Source organism: Callorhinus ursinus, unplaced genomic scaffold, assembly GCF_003265705.2.
Source record: "Callorhinus ursinus isolate GAN/ISIS: 27379988/994484 unplaced genomic scaffold, GSC_fseal_2.0 scaffold202, whole genome shotgun sequence".
NCBI lineage: Eukaryota > Metazoa > Chordata > Mammalia > Carnivora > Otariidae > Callorhinus > Callorhinus ursinus.
Window position 1 is genome coordinate 1 of NW_027397264.1, and position 19,051 is coordinate 19,051.

The window sequence follows — 19,051 nt, forward strand, 5'->3', positions numbered from 1 at the left end:
CAAACTCCCAGCTGAGCAAGGAGCCCAATGCGGGACTTGATCCCAGGACCCTGGGACCCCGACCTGAGCCGAAGGCAGACGCCCAACCAAGCCACCCAGGTGCCCTGTGTATGCATACTTTTTTTAAAAAAGTTGTAGTTTTACATTTAACCATTTTTTTATTTTACAACATATTGTGAATTTATTTCTCTTATCAGTAATTATGAAATGAAAACTTTAAGTGGAATCTGGAGTCAGATTATCTTGGTTAGAATCTTTGTTCATACACTTAACTTGCTGAGTGTGACTTTGAACATGCCACTGAACCTGTCTAAATTCTTGCTGAATGAAGTAAATAGTAATGTTTATGCTTGTTTTAAGGATTAAATGAGATAATATAAATAAAGCACATAGTACAAAACCTGGCAGACAAGCATGCCTTGAAGATACTGTGGGTTTGGTTCAAGACTACCACAGTAAAGGAAGTATTACAGTAACATGAGACAAATGAATTTTTGATTTCCCAGTGTATCTAAAAGCTATGTTTGCACTATACTATGATCTATTAGGTGTCTAAAAATAATGTAATACTTTAAAAAATACTTTATTGCTTAAAAATGCTAACCATCATCTGTGCTTTTTTTAAAATTTATTTTATTTTATTTTTTGAAGATTTTATTTATTTATTTGACAGAGAGAGACACAGTGAGAGAGGGAACACAAACAGGGGGGAGTGGGAGAGGGAGAAGCAGGCTTCCTGTGGAGCAGGGAGCCCGATGCGGGGCTCGATCCCAGGACCCTGGTATCATGACCTGAGCTGAAGGAGACGCTTTAACGACTGAGCCACCCAGGTGTCCCTGTGCTTTTTTTTTTTTAAAGATGCATTTATTTTGGGGTGCCTGGGTGGCTTAGTCATTAAGCGTCTGCCTTTGGCCCAGGTCATGATCCCAGAGGATCCAGCCCCACATGAGGCTCCCTGCTCCACGGGAAGCATGCTGCTCCCTCTCCCACTCCCCCTTCTTGTGTTCCCTCTCTCGCTGTGTCTCTCTCTGTCAAATAAATAAATAAAATCTTTTAAAAAAAAGAAAGATGCATTTATTTTGAGAGAGAGAACACATACACACGTGAGTGGGGGGAGGGGCAGAGGGAGAAGGAGAGGGAGAGAATCTCAAGCGCCTCCCTGCTGAGTATGGCTCCCATCTCATAACACTGAAATCATGACCTGAGCCGAAATCAAGAGTTGGGCACTTAACCTACTGAGCCACCCAGGCTCGCCCATTGTCTGTGCTTTCAGCAATTCATAATCTTTTTGCTGGTAGGGTCTTGCCTTAACAATTGATGGCTGATGACTGATCAGGGTAGTGGCTAATGAAGGTGGGGAGTGGCTGTGGTGATTTCTTAAAATAAGACAACAGTGAAGTTTGCAGTATCGATGGACTCTTCCTTTCATGAATGATTTCTCTGTAAGATGTGATGCTATTTGATAGCATTTGACCCACAGTAGAATTTCTTTCATTATTGGACTGAATCCTCTCAAACCCTTCTTCCTAATCAACTCAGTTTATGTAATAGTCTAAATTCTTTGTTGTCTTTTCAACGATCTTCACAGCATCTTCACCAGGAGTAGATTCCATCTCAAGAAACCACTTTCTTGGGGCACATGGGTGGCTTAGTTGGCTAAGCGTCTGCCTTCGGTTCAGGTCATGCTGCTTGGCCGGGGAGTCTGATTCTCCCTCTCCTTCTGCCTCCCCTCCCAGCTTGTGTGCGTGCGCACTCTCTCTCTCACTCACTCTCTCTCAAATAAATAAAATCTTTTTTTTTAAGGATTTTTTTTTTAAGATTTTATTTATTTGAGAGAGAGAGACAGAGATCATGAGCAAGGGGGAGGGGTAGAGGGAGAAGCAGGCTCCCCACCGAGCAGGGAACCCCATGTGGGACTCAATCCCAGGACCCTGAAATCATGACCTGAGCTGAAGGCAGAGGCTTAACCTGAGCCACCCAGGTGCCCTCAAATAAATAAAATCTTTAAAAAAAAAAAGAGCGAAACCACTTTCTTTGCTCATCCATAAGAAGCAGCTCATCACTCTTAGTTTGATCATGGGATTGCAGTGCCTCACTCACATCTTCAGGGTCCACTTCTAGTTCTTTTCGTATTTCCACCACATTTACAATTACTTTCCTCCAGTGAGGTTTCTTAACCCCCTCAACCTTAACCCTGGTTAATGTTGATATTCTGATCTCTTCCTATGAAAAAGTTCTTAATGCCATCTGAAATGGTGAATCCTTTTCCAGAAGGTATTCAGTTTACTTTCCCCAGATCCATAAGAAGAATCACACACTATGGCAGCTGTAGCCTTTCCAAAATGTATTTCTTAAATAATAAGACTTGAGAGTCAAAATGCTTTTGACACATGGGCTGCAGAATGGATGTCGTGTTAGCACATGTGAATGCAACATTAATCTAGTTGTACACATCTAACGGAGCTCTTGGGTAGCCAAATATACGGTCAGTGAGCAGTAATATTTTGAAAGGAATCATTTTTTTATGAGCAGTAGGTCTCTTAACAGGGGGCTTAGAGTATTCAGTAAATCATATCATAAATAGATGTGCTGTCGACCAGGCTTTGTTTTTTCCATTTATAGAGCAGAGGCAGCATAGATTCAATACTATTCTTAAGGGCCTAGGATTTTCAGAATGGTAAATAAGCATTGGCTTCAACTTAAAGTCAGCTATATTAGTCCCTAACAAGAGAGTCAGCCTGTCCTTCGAAGCTTTGAAGCCAGGCATTAACTTCTCTCTAGTTATGAGATGGCATCTTAGACCAGAAGGCAGTTTCTTAAAGAAAATGTTTAGTGTAGTTATTCATTAGTTCTCTGTGTCATCTAGATCTTCTGGATAATTTGCGGTAGCTTTTATATCAGTATTTGCTGCTTCACCTTGCTCGTTTATGTTAACGGCGACGGCTTCTTAAACTTCATGAACCAACCTCTGCTAGCTTCAGACTTTTCTTCAGCTTCTTCACCTCTCTCAGCGTTCATAGAATTAAATACAGTTAGGGCCTTGCTCTGACTTAGGCTTTGGCTTAAGGGAATGTTGTGGTTGGTTTCTATCCAGACTACTAAAACTTTCAGTCAGAAGGCTATTTGCTTTTTTATTATTTGTGTGTTCACCAGAATAGCACTTTTAATTTCCTTCAAGAACTTTTCTTTTGCATGTACAACTTGGCAAAGTACAAGAGGCCTAGCTTTTAGGCTATCTTGGCTTTCAACATGCTTTCCTTATCAGGCTTAATCATGTCTGGATTTTGATTGAAAGTGAGAGATGTGTGACTCTTCCTTTCACTGGAACACTTAAATGCTATTGTAGGGTTATTAATTGCCCCTATTTCAATATTGTGTCTCAGGGAATGGGAAAGCCCAAGGAGAGGGAGAGGGATGGGAAGGGCCCATTGGTGGAGCAGTCAGAACACAAACAGTTACTGATGAAGCTCAATGTCTTATATAGGTGTGGTTCGTGGCATACCAGAACAGTTACACTATTAACATCAAAGATCACTAATCATAGGTAACCATAACGAATATAATAATAATGAAAAAGTTTGAAATATTGTGAGAATTACCAAAATGTGACAAAGAGACATGAAGTGGGCAAATGCTACTAGAAAAATGGTGCCAAAAGACTTGCTTGATGTAGTGTGACCACAAACTTTCAATTTATAAAAAAATGCAGTATTTGCGAAGTGCAGTAAAGTGAACCACAATAAAATGAGGTATGGCTGTATGTAAGAACCCATTTAATTTATTCATTTACACAAGAAATATTTATTTGGCATCACTGTGTGTGCATTATTGTTGCATTGGGATACAGTATGGATAAAACAGAGAAAGAAAATCTAAAGTATGTAAGTTATGTGAGTATTGTGTAAAAACATTGTTACTGAAAACTGGGTTTATCTCTTGGTGAATGTCAAACCAAGAGACACAACCAAGCCAAAGAATGGGAAAAGGGAAGGTTTTACTTGCAGCAAGTAAAGGAGAACATTAGGCATCTTTCCCAAAACAGTGTCTCCCTGAATAACAAAATTGGGAAAGTTTTAGGGTAAAGGTTCATACATATTCATGACGAGGCTTGTGGAATGGGGAACACATCATGGAATTGGGGCAAAAGTCGTCTTAAAGTGACTGAGTCCAGGTCAGAGTCACAAGGGCCAGCAAGGGGTAGTATCATCAGTTTTCTGGCTCCAGTTGGTTCAATATCTGAGGGTTAAAGGGATTTAGATCCTGCAAAGATAACTCAAGAAGGTCAGTCTTCACTTTTGAACTCTGGGAGCTTTACCACTGATTTATTGTCCCTGATAAGATTAGACTCCTGTCCTGATAGTGGCTGTTCTTACATTCTTTCACAAGATGGCTAGGGGGCCTTATGTCAAGACAGTTGTGTCTGTCTTTTTCCAGGGCCACCTCTTTCTGTTAACAGTTTTACATTAAATAATTGTATAAATAAAGTAAAATAGAGTAGAAAAAAAATCCTTTGCCACATCAGACTTACATTTTAGTGGGAGACTGTAGTATATAATAAAAATAAATATTTGGTCTTCGTTTCCATTTCTTGGCATGAAGCTCCTAAAACCCTTGGAATTTCCTATGTGATAAGAGTGTCTTAAGGCACCTCTTTGGCTCACATCTGGAATTATGCTTATGAGGTGACTTAGGATAGGGTCTTTAGACAGCCTCAGGGCTGAGCTGGTCACCTGAAAGACCTAGTGATTAGAAGGTGGGAACTCTCAGCCCTAACCCCCTAGCTTTTGGGAGGGGAGGGCTGGCCTAGGGATTGATCTCTATAGAAACTCTTCAACAGTGAGATTCAGTGCAGAGATTCACTGTGCAGAAGGGTAGGACACGCCACATCTTGTGCTTTTGCACCCTTGTGGCTGTACCTATTCATCTGGCCTTTCCTTCTTACCTTTTTTTTTTTAAGATTTTATTTATTTTTTTGAGAGAGCACGAAAGCAAGAGAGATCACAGAGGGAGAGGGAGAAGCCGACTTCTCGGCTGAGTGGAGAGCCTGATGCGGGGCTTCATCCCAGGACCCTGAGATCACGACCCGAGCTGGAGGCAGATACTCAACTGACTGAGCCACCCAGGCGCCCCATTCCTTTCCTTCCTTCCCTTCCCTTCCTTTCCTTTCCTCTCTTTTCCTTTCTCATTTTCTTTTCCTTCTTTCCTTATTCCCTACCTCCCACTTTCTCCCTCCCTCCTTTCCTTCCTTCCTTCCTTCCTTCCTTCCTTCCGTAATAGACCAGTAAATGTAAAGTATATTCCTTAGTTCTGTAAGTTCTAGCAAATTATCAAACCTGGGGAGGAGGTTGAGGAAACCCTGATTTATAGCTGGTAGATCAGAAGTATGAATGGCTTAGGACTTGCGACTGGTATCTGAAATGGGAACAGACTTGTGGGGCTGAGCCTTTATCTTATGGGTTCTATGGTAACACTGGGTAATTAGTTTCAGAATTGGATTGTTGGACAACCAGCTGGTGTCAGAATTGGTTGAGAGAGAGAAACGAGAAATAACGTATAGATAAACAAGTAGATTATGTATAAAGTGTGTTAGATACTGAAAGTGTCAAGAAGAGAAAATGGAGTAGTGAAAAGGGATAAGGAATATTTTTTAGGGGAGGGTTGTTGAAATTTTAAATAGGTTGGCTAGGGAAAAGACTCAAAAGATGACATTTGAGTTAAGAACTGAAGGAAGTCGGAGAGCAAGCTATACAAAAGGGAATAAAACAATGCAAAGTCCTTGAGGCGAGGGCTTGCTAGGTGTGTTCCAGGAACAGCAAGGAGGCCAATATGGCAGGAGGAAAGAGAATGAAGGAGAACATAGTGGTGGATAAATTTGGAGAGGTAGTAACCATAGAGGGCTTTCTGTGTCATAGTGCTCAGGACTTCTGCTTTTATTGTGAGTGGGAAGAGAAGCCATTGGGAGGGTTTTGAGCAGAGGAGCGATGAGATCTGACTTTTTCTTTTTTTTTTTAAAGATTTATTTATTTGACAGAGACAGTGAGAGAGGGAACACAAGCAGGGGAAGTGGGAGAGGGTTAGAAGCAGGCCTCCCGCTGAGCAGGGAGCCTGATGTGGGCTTGATCCCAGGACTCTGGGATCATGACCTGAGCCCAAGGCAGACGCTTAAGGACTGAGCCATCCGGGCGTCCCTGACTTTGTTTTTAATAGAGCAGGTTCAGGGAGAGTAGTTAGGAGGGCTATTGTGAAAATCTGCATATAGATAATGGTGACTTAGAATAGGATGAGAACAGGATGGTGGTGAGGAAGTTGAGAAGAATAAAATTCTGGATATATGCTAGCTTTTTTTTTTTTTTAAGTCTGAAATACTTCATTTTGTGGTGGTATCATTTACTTAGCCCACTCTTTTAATGGTGAGCATTTCTGCTCTTCCAGTGCTTTTTAAATGTTTTAATGAAAATTGTCATCTATGCATATACAAGCACTTTTCGGATTGTTTCCTTAGAATAAACTACTAGAAATTAGATTAATGGGAAATAAAATATATATTTTTAATACTTTTGATTCATATAGCCAGAATACTGTCCTGGAAGATTTTACCTGTTTTTTCCTGTTAGCAATACATCTGAGTATTTTCATTTTTTAATATATAGTCCTGGTATACAGTGTATGTTTTACATTTTACAAGTCCCAGATCCTGACAATAAAAAGATTTTTTCTGTTTTAATTTAGAAAGCACACTACTGAATTTCAGCTTTTATCTTTTAGGTTACAGTTCCTCTGAGTCACCTCATCAATGCCTTCCATTCACCAAAAAACACATCTATTTCTGTCAGTGTGTCAGCTTCACAAAACCACCATCGAGATGTAGTTCCTGACCATGAGGCTACTGGCAATGAGGTAATAGTTTTTACCCTGACTGTGTGAGAAACAGTGTTTTTGATTTAGTATGTTGGAAGCATGTCTGAAATGTCTTTCTATGGTTAGGCATTTGTGACAAGGTCGTTTCTGTCTTCAGCTTATCTCCTTTATGATTAAAGATGTCTAATTCTGACTTTTTGTACATATAGAAAAGTTAGTTTGTTTTATTCTTTAACATTTATTAAAAATTTCATTTGGCAGTGGTGCCTGGCTGGCTCAGTTGGTAGAGGAGGCGACTCTTAATCCTCAGGGTCATGAGTTTGAGCCCTATGTTGGGCATGGACCCTACCTTAAAAAAAAAAAATTCATGTGGAAGTGTATTTGGTATTCACTTCCTAGATTACTAGTTGTGTGATACCATTTAGATATTTTGTATTGCTCCAGCAGTAGCAGTGAACCCACAATTAACTAACCATAATTACCTCCCAAGTCTCAAGGAAGGTGGATTAGTAAGAAGTTACCATCTGCTGCCTTATGGGCGTGTTCAGTGTAACTGAGCAGTTAGAATATAGGTACCTGAAGGTGAAATACATACACTATGAAACTATTTTCAGTATTCAGAGGATTATAAAATCAGTGTTTCCTAGGATACAGGGAATTCACAGCCTAGGAACCTTTGTGTTTACAGGGTTTATTAGTAAGATAGCTGCATGTAGCTCAGAATACATTTTTCATAGAAAACATTATCATTGCTAGTTAAATTTCCTAAAAACCTCTTTAATCCATAAGTAACTTATGTTCTTAGTCCTGGTATCAGGGGCTATGGCAAAGAATAGTAGAGGAGGAGTTGAAAAACTATTCACTTCTTAGAAGGGTTGGAGTCAGCCTTGGGATAAAATTTTAGTTAGATGAAAAGTTTGTTCTTCAACGTCTTTAAACTTTCCTTTTGTAACATTTACCCAATTCCTATTGCTTCTTTCTATAGGCAGTCCATTGTCTTTCTCCTGTGGTGATAACCCTGTCCCAAATTATAGTCCAAGAGAGCCTGACTGATGAAAATACATGTATCAAAATTGCTACATATAGCAATATTGTGTTCCTTTTAGAAATCTTGGAAAATACTATATAGGTGGAAGAAATAAAAGTCTCCTGTGATCCTGCTCCCCAGAGATAATGCTATTAACATTTTGTATTTACGTGTCAAGTCTCTTTTTCTCTTACACTTTTTTTTTATGTAGACTTCATATGGGCCCAACATGGAGCCCATGAGATCAAGACCAGAGCCAAGATCAAGAGTTGGGACGCTTAACCAACTGAGCCACTCTGGCGTTCCTGTACTTTTTAATTTTATAATTGGATTATTCTGTATATACTGATTTAAATTCTGCTTTGTTCATTTAATAGTTTTTATGGACTTGTTATGCCATACATTTTCTATATATATATTTTTTAAAGATTTCATTTATTTTTGAGAGAGAGAGAGCACACGAGCAGGGGAAGGGAGAAGCAGACTCCCCACTGAGCTGGGAGCCCGATGCAGGGCTCAATCCCAGGACCCTGGGATCACGACCTGAGCCGAAGGCAGACACTTAATGACTGAGCCACCCAGGCACCTCAAGCATCTTTTTTTTTTTTTTTTTTAAGATTTTATTTATTTATTAGAGAGAGAGCAGGGCAAGTGAGAGAGCACAAGTAGGGGAGAGGGAGAAGCAGACTTCCTGCTGAGCAGGGAGCCCGATGTGGGGCTTGATTCCAGAAGCCTGGGATCATGACCCAATCCAAAGGCAGATGCTTAACCAACTGAGCCACCCAGGCGCCCCTCTCCTTAAGTATCCTACCTCATCTCTACTCTCACCTCCTTTGCTGTGTGGTGGCTTTGCTTTCAAGTCTTACTTATCCAAACATCGACTCCACAATGTAATTTTAAAAACCTTCCCTTCAACTTCCTTCAAAAGCTACTGACTCATTTTCCTTTTGTTTTCAGACTTCTTGAAATAGTAGTCTGAACTTGTAACTGTACTTGCTTAAGTACATAGTTTGGCTATTACTTTGTACCATTTTACAGACTTTATTTTGCTAAAGTTGTTGATTCCTTCATGCTAAATTCAGGCCTTTTTAGGGCGCCTGGGTGGCTCAGTTGGTTAAGCGACTGCCTTCGGCTCAGGTCATGATCCTGGAGTCCCGGGATCCAGTCCGGCATCAGGCTCCCTGCTCAGCGGGGAGTCTGCTTCTCCCTCTGACCCTCCCCGCTCTCATGCTCTCTCTCTCTCTATCTCATTCTCTCTCTCAAATAAATAAATAAAATCTTTAAAAAAAATAAATTCAGGCCTTTTTAAAAAGCCACATCTTTTTAAACATTTCCTTAGCATCTGGTCTTGCTGAACATTCACTATTTTCAAAATACTCCCATGTATTGAGTGATGTTACATTGATGATGGTTTTTCTCTTTCTGTTTTGCTGGCTTGTTTTTTTTGTTGCCAGCCCCTTAAATATTTGGTGTGCTGTGCATTTATCCTTGATCTAATTTTTGTTACGTACATTCTCCCAAGTCATGTTACCCATTTTCACACATACATATGTGTGGGTATATATATGCTGATAACTCCCAAATATATCTCCAACCCTAAATTCACTTTAAATCTTTGAAGTCATTTATTTAGTGTCTTGTTAAAATACCCCTCTGGAGAGAATTTCAGGGACCTCAAAATTAAGATGTCCAAACTTGGCTATTCTCACATTTCCAGTTATTTGAACTTACAGTGGATTTAGCCCCTCTTTATCAGTCTGGCTCCAACCAGGAGAGAGAAACCACATAATTATTTGAACAGTGAAAGTTTAATGCTAAAAATTAGTGTAATTTTTTAGTTTAATATTTTTAAAACCCTACTTGTTTAGGGAATTGGAATAACTGGGGATTGGCTAGTAATAAGTAAACTCTAAAATACACAGTACTGGGCGCCTGGGTGGCTCAGTTGGTTAAGCAACTGCCTTCGGCTCAGGTCATGATCCTGGAGTCCTGGGATCGAGTCCCACATCGGGCTCCCTGCTCGGCAGGGAGTCTGCTTCTCCCTCTGACCCTTTTCCCTCTCGTGCTCTCTATCTCTCATTCTCTCTCTCAAATAAATAAATAAAATCTTGAAAAAAAATAAATGAAATACACAGTACTAGAAGATTTAAGGAGTAGCTTATGCTCTTAGAACCGAGATGGAGCATGGCAGGAAGAGTTCTTCACCCGCGGGCTGAGGTCCTGACCTTATTGGAAGAGGGCATGGCCTTGGCTCCCCGAGTGGCTAAGTCACCGGTGTCACGCTTGCTGCACTTGCTGGAAATCTGCCATCCCTGGTAGCAGGGAAAGCTGTTCCTGGGAATGTCTCTTACTGAAAAGCTGCTAGTGCTAGCCGCTGTTGACTGTAGGGGCCAAGTTTTGGAGAAGCTACACAAGTGGCAGCCAGATGCTAGAGAAACCATGGGTGCTCCAGATAGGAGCCTGCTGAATGAGCACACCAGAGCCAGGAACAAAAACACTTTGCTCTTACAGAGTCTCCAGGGCTCTTTACTGACAAAGCTTAACATTGTCCCAGCTGGCAAAGAAAGGAGCTAGGAGACAATAAATTGATTAACTAGATTCAGAACCCTTCTTCCTGTCAATCCTCTATTGGTTTTTTCATATGTCTATTGTCTGTAATTTGTTATTTTTAGGTAGGGCTTGGTTCAGGCTGATACCAATTTTCTCTTGTTCCATCAGCCATTTTTTATCCAGTTTATTATCTTTATCTTCTATTTTCTGGCAATAAAACAAAACTAATCATATTAGCTATAGAATTAAATTCAGACAAGCCTCTTTACAATTTTTTTTTAAGATTTTTTATTTATTTATTTGAGAGAGAGAATGAGAGATAGAGAGCACGAGAGGGAAGAGGGTCAGAGGGAGAAGCAGACTCCCTGCTGAGCAGCAAGCCCGATGTGGGACTCGATCCCGGGACTCCAGGATCATGACCTGAGCCGAAGGCAGTCGCTTAACCAACTGAGCCACCCAGGCGCCCAAGCCTCTTTACAATTTGACCATTGCCCATCTAGTTCATTCTTCCATCTTTGGACATCTGAAACATTCCAGGTGCTTTGATGATATTTTGTTTGTCCCTTATCCCAAGGCTTCCCATCATTTTGCAAAGTAGGTATTACCTCAGTGAAGCTGTATCTGACTTAGGAAATTAGTTGTTCTGTTCTCTTACCACTTTTGTTTTTTTGTTTTTGTTTTTAAGATTTTATTTATCTGACAAAGAGAGACAGCGAGAGGGGGAACACAGGCAGGGGGAGCAGGAGAGGGAGAGGGAAAGGCAGGCTTCCCGCGGAGCAGGGAGCCCAATGCGGGGTTCGATCCCAGGACCCTGGGTTGACCTGAGCCAAAGGCAGACGCCCAACGACTGAGCCACCCAGGCACCCCACCACTTTTGTTTTAAATATCTTTGTAATAGCAGTTACTATGTTGTATGATAATTACTGTGCTTACATGTACCTTATTTCTCTTTACATTCCAAGGACCTGACAGCCAATAAGAAAGGGAAATAATTTTAAGTTAATCTGCATTTCCCTTTTGAAGTCTTTGTATTGTAAATAGACGTTTTGGCTTCCCATTTTAAAAGATAGCTCTTGAGGGGCGCCTGGGCGGCCCCTTCGGTTAAGTGTCTGACTCTTGATCAGAGCTGAATCAGGTCTTGATCTTAGGGTCACGAGTTCAAGCCCTGCATTGGGCTCCATGTTGGACTCCATGCTGGGCGTGGAGCCTACTCAAAAAAATAATAAAAGATAGCTTTTGAGGGCGCCTGGGTGGCTCAGTCATTAAGCATCTGCCTTCGGCTCAGGTCATGGTCCCAGGGTCCTGGGATCGAGCCCCACATTGGGCTCCCTGCTCAGCGGAAGCCTGCTTCTCCCTCTCCCACTCCCCCTGCTTGTGTTCCCTCTCTCTCTCTCTGTGTCTCCTCTCTCTCTCTGTGTCTCTCTCTGTCAAAATCTTAAAAAAAAAAAAAAAAACTTTTGAAAAGTAGCTTTTGAGTATTCTAGTCCTGCTGGTTTCATTTTAATAATATGCTTTACATTGTGTAGTTTTTAATAAAGAGCACTTTTAAATATTTTATTTCATCATGCCTTTAACTATCCTTGTCTTTGTGTTAGGATGTCAGATGAGCTTGGCATGATCTTTTCCATTGATCCATACCATCTTGTTGTGAAGTAGCAGGGCATGTTTCGTAGGCATTTTACTAATGAGGAAATTGATTCTGAGAATATGAATGATTTGTCAAAGAGCTAGTAAGTGAGAAACCCCTGGACATCAATCCAAAGCTATATAATCCATGGATCTAACTTCATTTTTTTGTGCGTGAAATTTTATGGATCTAACTTCACTTCAGTCTTCAGAAGCTGATACTTTACTTGTTCTGTTTATTTTTACTACCCTTCCTTGAACTTTTAGCTGTCTGGGGCTTATTTTTATTTGTCTTTCATGTCTTCCTGACAGCTCCTATGGACAAGAAAATAACTCAGCTTCTATCCTATTTGTAGTTAGTTTAGAACTGTTTTAATGTGAGTGTATTTGCTTGCCTGGTTTTCACATATTTTTTACTTTGTTCAATTTTCCTCCTTATTAGAAGTTAGATGTGGGTAATATAGAACCTCTCAGTACAAAAAAGGATCTCAGCACTGAGACCAGAGGAGTGAGATGTCCTCTGTCCTTTTTTTTTTTTTTTTTTTTTTACTCAAATGGGCTTTTGTTTATGGACATTAGAAACTGAAGGAAGCTTTAAATGTCCATAACTTAGAGACACTATTTGGAAAATATTTTTAATCTTTGTCAAACCCCACATGACTGACCTCCATAAAACTAGAACTATAAAAATATTTGCACCAGGGACACCTGGGTGGCTCAGTGGGTTAAGTGTTTGCCTTTGGCTCAGGTCATGATCCCAGGATCCTGGGATGGAGTCCCACTTCTGGCTTCTTGCTCAGCGGGGAGCCTGCTTCTCCCTTTGCCTGCCGCTCCCCCTGCTTGTGCTCTCTCTCTCTTCTCTGACAAATAAATAAATAAAATCTTAAAAAAAAATATCTGCACCAGTTTATTTATTTTTTTCCAATTTAGTTTTTAAATATTAGAAAAGAAGATTAATACCTTTGTTAGTTTTTTTTAATCCATAATTTTTCAACTAACAGGAACTCTTTAAGTTAAATATCTTGATAATAATGCTAACTTTGTTGACTCAATCTTTTACAGCCTGTACTTAATTTAAGAGACCTTGGATTATCTGAATTAAAAATTGGACAGATTGATCAACTGGTAGACAGTTTACTTCCTGGATTTTGTAAAGGCAAGAGCATTTCTTCCCATTGGCATACATCTCATGTCTCTGCACAGTCCTTCTTTGAAAATAAATATGGTAGGTTGGTGTGTTTTTTGTTACAATTTAAGTAAGCTGTCATAGTTACTAATAATTTAACAGATAGCATTTATTAACATTTACTGTGTGTCAGGTTCTTTCCTGAGTTCCGTTCCATTCTTTTCCTTTCTTCTTTCCTTTCTCCTTTCCTTTCCTTTCTTTTCCTTTCCTTTCCTTGATAACTTTTCATATTGGAATAATTTCAGATTTACAGAAAAGTTGCAAAGATAGTACTGAGTTCCCATTTTTCCTTCACCTGGCTTCCTCTAATGTTAACTGCCTGCTTAAATATGGTGTGTTTGTCAAAAGTAAGAAATTAACATTGCTACAATACATTTAAAGTATAGACTGTATTTAGACTTTACCAAATGAAATTTAATCTTCCTAAGTTACTAGTTTTTCCACTTGGGTTTTTTATTTGTCCCAGGATCTACCGTAGCATACTACACAGATTGTGGAATAGCGGAGTATTGTTTTAATTTTACGTTACAAACATTAGATCCAAGAACCCTACTAGTTTCTGAAAATACATTGAAGAAATAGTCATAGTCCTTTTTTTTCTTAAAGAATGTCTATATTTTCTTATTTAAGTCTTGTAACAATCAGGTGTTAACAATAAGTGGGTAGTTTGTAGAAGGGGTTTCAGCTTCATGAATTTCTTTTTGGATGATACTTAAACAATGAATGTTAGAACTTATCAAAATACTTGTTTTTTTATTGATGGAAGAACAGATTTTAAAAATCAGTACAAGCTATAACAGCCCAGGAACAAAAGTGCAAGTTGAATTAGTTTTGTGATAAAGGTTTGATTAAAGCCATACTTTGTACAAACTTAATTCGTTTACTAATCATTCTATTGCCTTTATTTCAAAAATGGGTTGTAGGATAAGTAAAGAATTCAAGAGTGAGAAAAATGAAGTTTTTGAGCTTGGGGGCTTGGATTAAAAATCTGCTTCTATTATTTTTTATGTTATATTACCTCCTTCCTGAGAGAAATCCTGAGGCTCAGTTTTTAAGGGTGAGGAGCAGACGAGGATCAGACTCAATCCTGCCACTGAGTGGCTGTGGCATTTACTTTATTCCTCGAGTAAACTGCTGTTTTCTCATATGAAGCATGAGGAAAAACTCCTTATCTCACTTTGCAGGATCAAATGAAATAATCTAAATAGTTTACTTAGCCCATACTATGTTACTTGGCTCATAGTAAGTGTTCAGTAGAGTAAAATATTTGTTAGTATCATTGTTGTGTAGTAGTAGTAGTATTGCTCTTCTGGTCTGCATATTTACATTTCCTTTTAAGGTTCCTTGATACCTCTTTTCTTGGCTTAAGCAGGCAGAGGTATTAGGAAGGGGTTTGTTGATTCCTAGGAAAATCCCTGAATTCTGACTGGGATGTTGGGAACCAGTTTCTGTTGCTCCTGTTTATTTTTTCCCGAGGATCATGGATGTAAAGTAGCATGGGGCCCATCAATGGGAATTCAAAGGATCACCAAAGTTGATGGCTTCCAGCTATGAAAGGAACTGTTTTCCAACCCAGTGACTGGAAGCTTTGAGAGAGAAAGATAACTGTGCTTCTGGTTTACAGTGTTTAATCACATTATTTGTTTGAGTTTTTGAAATTGTCCCTTGGAGGTAGCAGTTCTTTATCTCTTCTTACTCTTAACAAAAAGTTACTTTAGGTAAATATATGTATCTTTTACCTTTTGGTTTGAATTTAATTTCATTGGCAGCTATTGTCATATATCAGATGAAAAAGATAATATAATGGATAACTGATAGTAAAGAGATGAAGAACTATATTAGATTTACAGTGTTTTTAAAAATTTCTAAAAGCAGAGCCACATGAACAAATAAAAGGCTAAACTCATACTTTTGTTTTTATAATATTTGGTAAAATTATTATGTTTTATGACTTTTTTGTAGCTTGGTAAATAAAAAACTCACTTTTTTCAATTTTCCTCCAGGTTACTTAGATATGTTTAGTACTTTACGTTCCTCTTGCTTGTACAGACAACATTCAAGAACTCTTAAAAGTATTTGTTCAGATCTTCAGTGCTGGCCAGGTATGAAACAACAACTGTATTTATTTTGAAAAAAATGATTTATTTAACAGATTCTGATTTATCTTTCTTAATCATATTAATGTTATAAACAGTCATTTGTAGCTCATGGTAGAACTGATAGAGTATTTGGAGTCAGTTAGTTTGGGTATGTTTATTGTTTAATGTGGAAAATATATAGTAGCTGAATTTTGAATGTGAGTGTTAAGTGCCACAGTAAATCAAACTTCAGGGAACTTATCTACACCTTCAACATAATTAAGCACATTTGTTTACTTCCCTATATCTTTAAAATTTCATTTTCAAAATTGTTCCAATCAACTGTAGGGACAGAAAACAATTTTAAATGCAGAAAAAGTCAGGGCAGCAGCAGAGGGGTTTCATCAGTGGACCAGAAATTTTGAGGACTTTCCATAAGGTTAAGAAATAGATGATATCACATTGATAGCAAAATCAAATATGCATACATTTATATTTATTTAATACCAGACACTACTCATAGCTGTTAGGTAACAGTGATAATTATAAATGAGAAAGACATACGTTACCCACCTTCGTGGAACTTAGAGTGGAGTGACATGAAAGAGGTGTGTGCTTTTATTTCCAGTAGAAGTTAGGAAAAAACCCCATTTCCAAGTCAATAATAGTGGGCTCTGGGATGGTTCATGAACAGTTGAACTGAAAGATTGCCAGAAGTGGGCCAGTCCCAGAGTAGATAGGGCTTATAACTTTTATGCTACAATTGGCAAAAGACACATTGGTAATAAATGTGTGTGTGTGTCTGTGTGTGTGTGTGTGGAGAAGTCTGTCTCTGAAGACTGTGTATGAGCATTGAGGCCAAGGAGAAAAATAATGGATTTGAATCATACACTAAATGTACCCTGCTCACTCATTATAAGTCCATGCTTTGTAGTATAAATGTATTTACCACCTTGGTAGTTTTGAGGAAACCTGTCTACAGTCAGTACTGATTACTGTATTCTCTTTACAATTACAACTGGATCAGCAAGAATCTTCACATGTTGAGGAAAACTTGTAACGTGAAAGAGAGGTGCCAAGTAGGGCACAGAGACCAGTAATGCCCTGAAAAAAAATGGTTAATGCAGAAGACAGAAGAATTCTTCAAGAAGGATGATATATTTACAAATGGAAGTCTTCATGGAAGACTTATAAAAACTGAGCATGTATTAGGGTATAAGGAATATCTTAATTTTCAGAAAGTTATAACCCAGGGATCAGGTTCTCTGATCATATAATATTGAAGTCAAATAACAGAAAAGGTAGCTTAAAAAATTCCTAACTCTATGGAAATTTAAAGATACTTTTCTGAGTGTCTTGTGGCTGAGGGAAAGAGAAACTGAAATTACAGACAATTAGTAATGAACCACAGTGAAAATCAACATCAAAATCTTTGAGTTGAGGGCCAACTGATGCTTTGAGGGCATTGTATTAATTTATTAGGAAATAAGAAAGAAAAGAAAATGATTAAACATTCATTTTGAGAATTCTTTAAATGAAAGTGAGAAATTAATATGTATAAAACATTAAATGAATACAACACCAAGAAAGAGAGTTATACTTAAATGAACAGATTTAATTTGAGAAAACAAGAAAATAGAACTGTCTGATTAAAAACATTGAAAAAATGTTAGAAGTGAAAAGTGATAACAGCCACAGATAATGAAGATTTAAAACTTTTAAGAGTATGTATAAATAAAAATATGTTGAAATAGTTATCTAAGTTATAAATTAACAAATTTACTCAAGAAGAGAGATAAGACGATAACTATAAAATTTGAAAGATAATATTTTTCAAATATAACCCTGTTGCCCCAGAGGCACTTAGGCTCAGATGGTTTTATGGTTTATGTGTTCTGTTTTCCAGGACCAAAATAAAGAGGTAGAATAGGCTTTCCTGTTTATTCCACGAGATTACTGATACTAAAATATTAGCATAAAAAATATAATAGATCGCAATTTCACGTAATAATATAAATACAGAAACCCTAAATAAAATCTGAAAAAGGAAGTACAGAAATGTGCTTAAAAATATGATTAAGGAGGGTGCCTGGGTGGCTCAGTTGGTTAAGCGACTGCCTTCAGCTCAGGTCATGATCCTGGAGTCCCTGGATCGAGTCCCGCATCGGGCTCCCTGCTCAGCAGGGAGTCTTCTTCTCCCTCTGATCCTCCCCCCCCTCATGTGCTTTCTCTCTCTCATTCTCTCTCTCAAATAAATAAAATCTTTAAAAAATATATAAAAAAATAAAAAAATGATTAAGGAATATGAGTGATTTAATATTAGGAAATATGTTAATTTATGTTAATAGATTAGAAAAGAACAGTATTATTTCAAGTGTATGAAAAAGGCATGTGATAGATTTTAATTGTCACATTTCCTACAAAGTTGTAGAAAACTAGGAAGTTTTAAAATTTATTAAGGAAATCTGTTAGATCTTATTAATATGGGAAATAAGATATGTATAGCCTGTTTTTGTTGATAATTTGGAAGTTTTAAACAGTGTGCTTTAAAAGGAGTTATAGAGGGCGCCTTGGTGGTTCAGTTGGTTAGGTGTCTGCGTTTGGCTCAGGTCACGATCCCAGGGTCCTGGATCGAGTCCTGCATCAGACTCCCTGTTCAGCGGGAGCCTGCTTCTCCCGCTCCCTCTGCTTGTGCTCTCTCTGTGTAAAATAAAATCTTTTAAAAAAAGGAGTTATAGAAGTTTATGGAAGGGGCAAAATTATAATTGTTTTTGCTTACCAGGTAATATGTTTGCTTACCAGAAAACTTAAGAAAATCAACTGTAAGGCCACTCTGGTATCATATAAGATAAATGCATAAAAATCAGTATCTTTCTTATATTCTAGCAACAGATTATATTTATAGTTTCTTGCAAACCCATTTAATCTTTTATCCTGACAAGAAACACACACACACACATATGCCTGTGAAACTTCACTGAAGGAAATACAAGAGCTGAGTGAAATAAAATGAGAGAATGCCATAATCCTCTTTAAAAGGACTCGGTACTATAACAGTTTTAATTTACGTCCAGATTTATTAATTCCCTGCAACCCTGTTCAAAACCCTAAACACTTGCTATGAAAACCAAGAAGTTGATTTTAAACTTGGGCGTAAAATGGGGCACCTGGCAGGCTTAGTCAGTAGAACATCCAATTCTTGATCTGGGGTTGTGAGTTCAAGCCCCAAGTCAGGTATAGAGATTACTTAAAAATAAAAAAATAAAATAAAAAAATAAACTTGGGCCTAACGAGAATCAGATTCTTTTTTTAATCTTAAAAAAGTTGCAAATAGGTAAAGATCTGAACAAAGTTGAAAGTCAGTAGACTCCTTTTTTTTTTTTTTTTTTTAAGATTTACTTATTTGGAGAGGAGAGGCAGAGGGAAAGGGAGAGATAGAATCCCAAGCTGATTCCATGCCCAGTGTGGAGTCTGACGTGCCCAATGTGGAGCTTGATGCAGGGCTCAATCCCATGACCCCGAGACTAGAACCTGAGCCGAAACCAAGAGTTGGACACTTGACTGACAGCCACCCAGGTGCCCCAGTAGACTCTTAAAATCACAGTTTGGGGGTGAGACTCTCTAATCAAAACACAATGCAGAAAATGCTAAAGATTAAAAGATAAAACTATATTAACTTTATAAATTGCTGCATACAAAGACATTAAAAGTTAGTATACATAGCAT

The 19,051-nt window shown here is 38.4% G+C and overlaps 1 protein-coding gene across 1 annotated transcript in view; it reads left to right on the top strand.

Annotated features, from left to right (window-relative positions):
• Positions 1 to 6,765: 6,765 nt before the first annotated feature.
• The window catches only part of LOC112818725 (ATP-dependent zinc metalloprotease YME1L1), a gene marked incomplete at its 5' end in the record, with an annotated part of 37,787 nt that continues 25,501 nt past the window's right edge, over positions 6,766 to 19,051 (top strand). The window contains 3 exons of the mRNA XM_025865849.2: positions 6,766 to 6,897; positions 13,124 to 13,286; positions 15,251 to 15,349. Of these exons, the coding sequence (XP_025721634.1) occupies positions 6,766 to 6,897; positions 13,124 to 13,286; positions 15,251 to 15,349 (394 nt within the window). The remainder of the gene's footprint in view (positions 6,898 to 13,123; positions 13,287 to 15,250; positions 15,350 to 19,051) is intronic.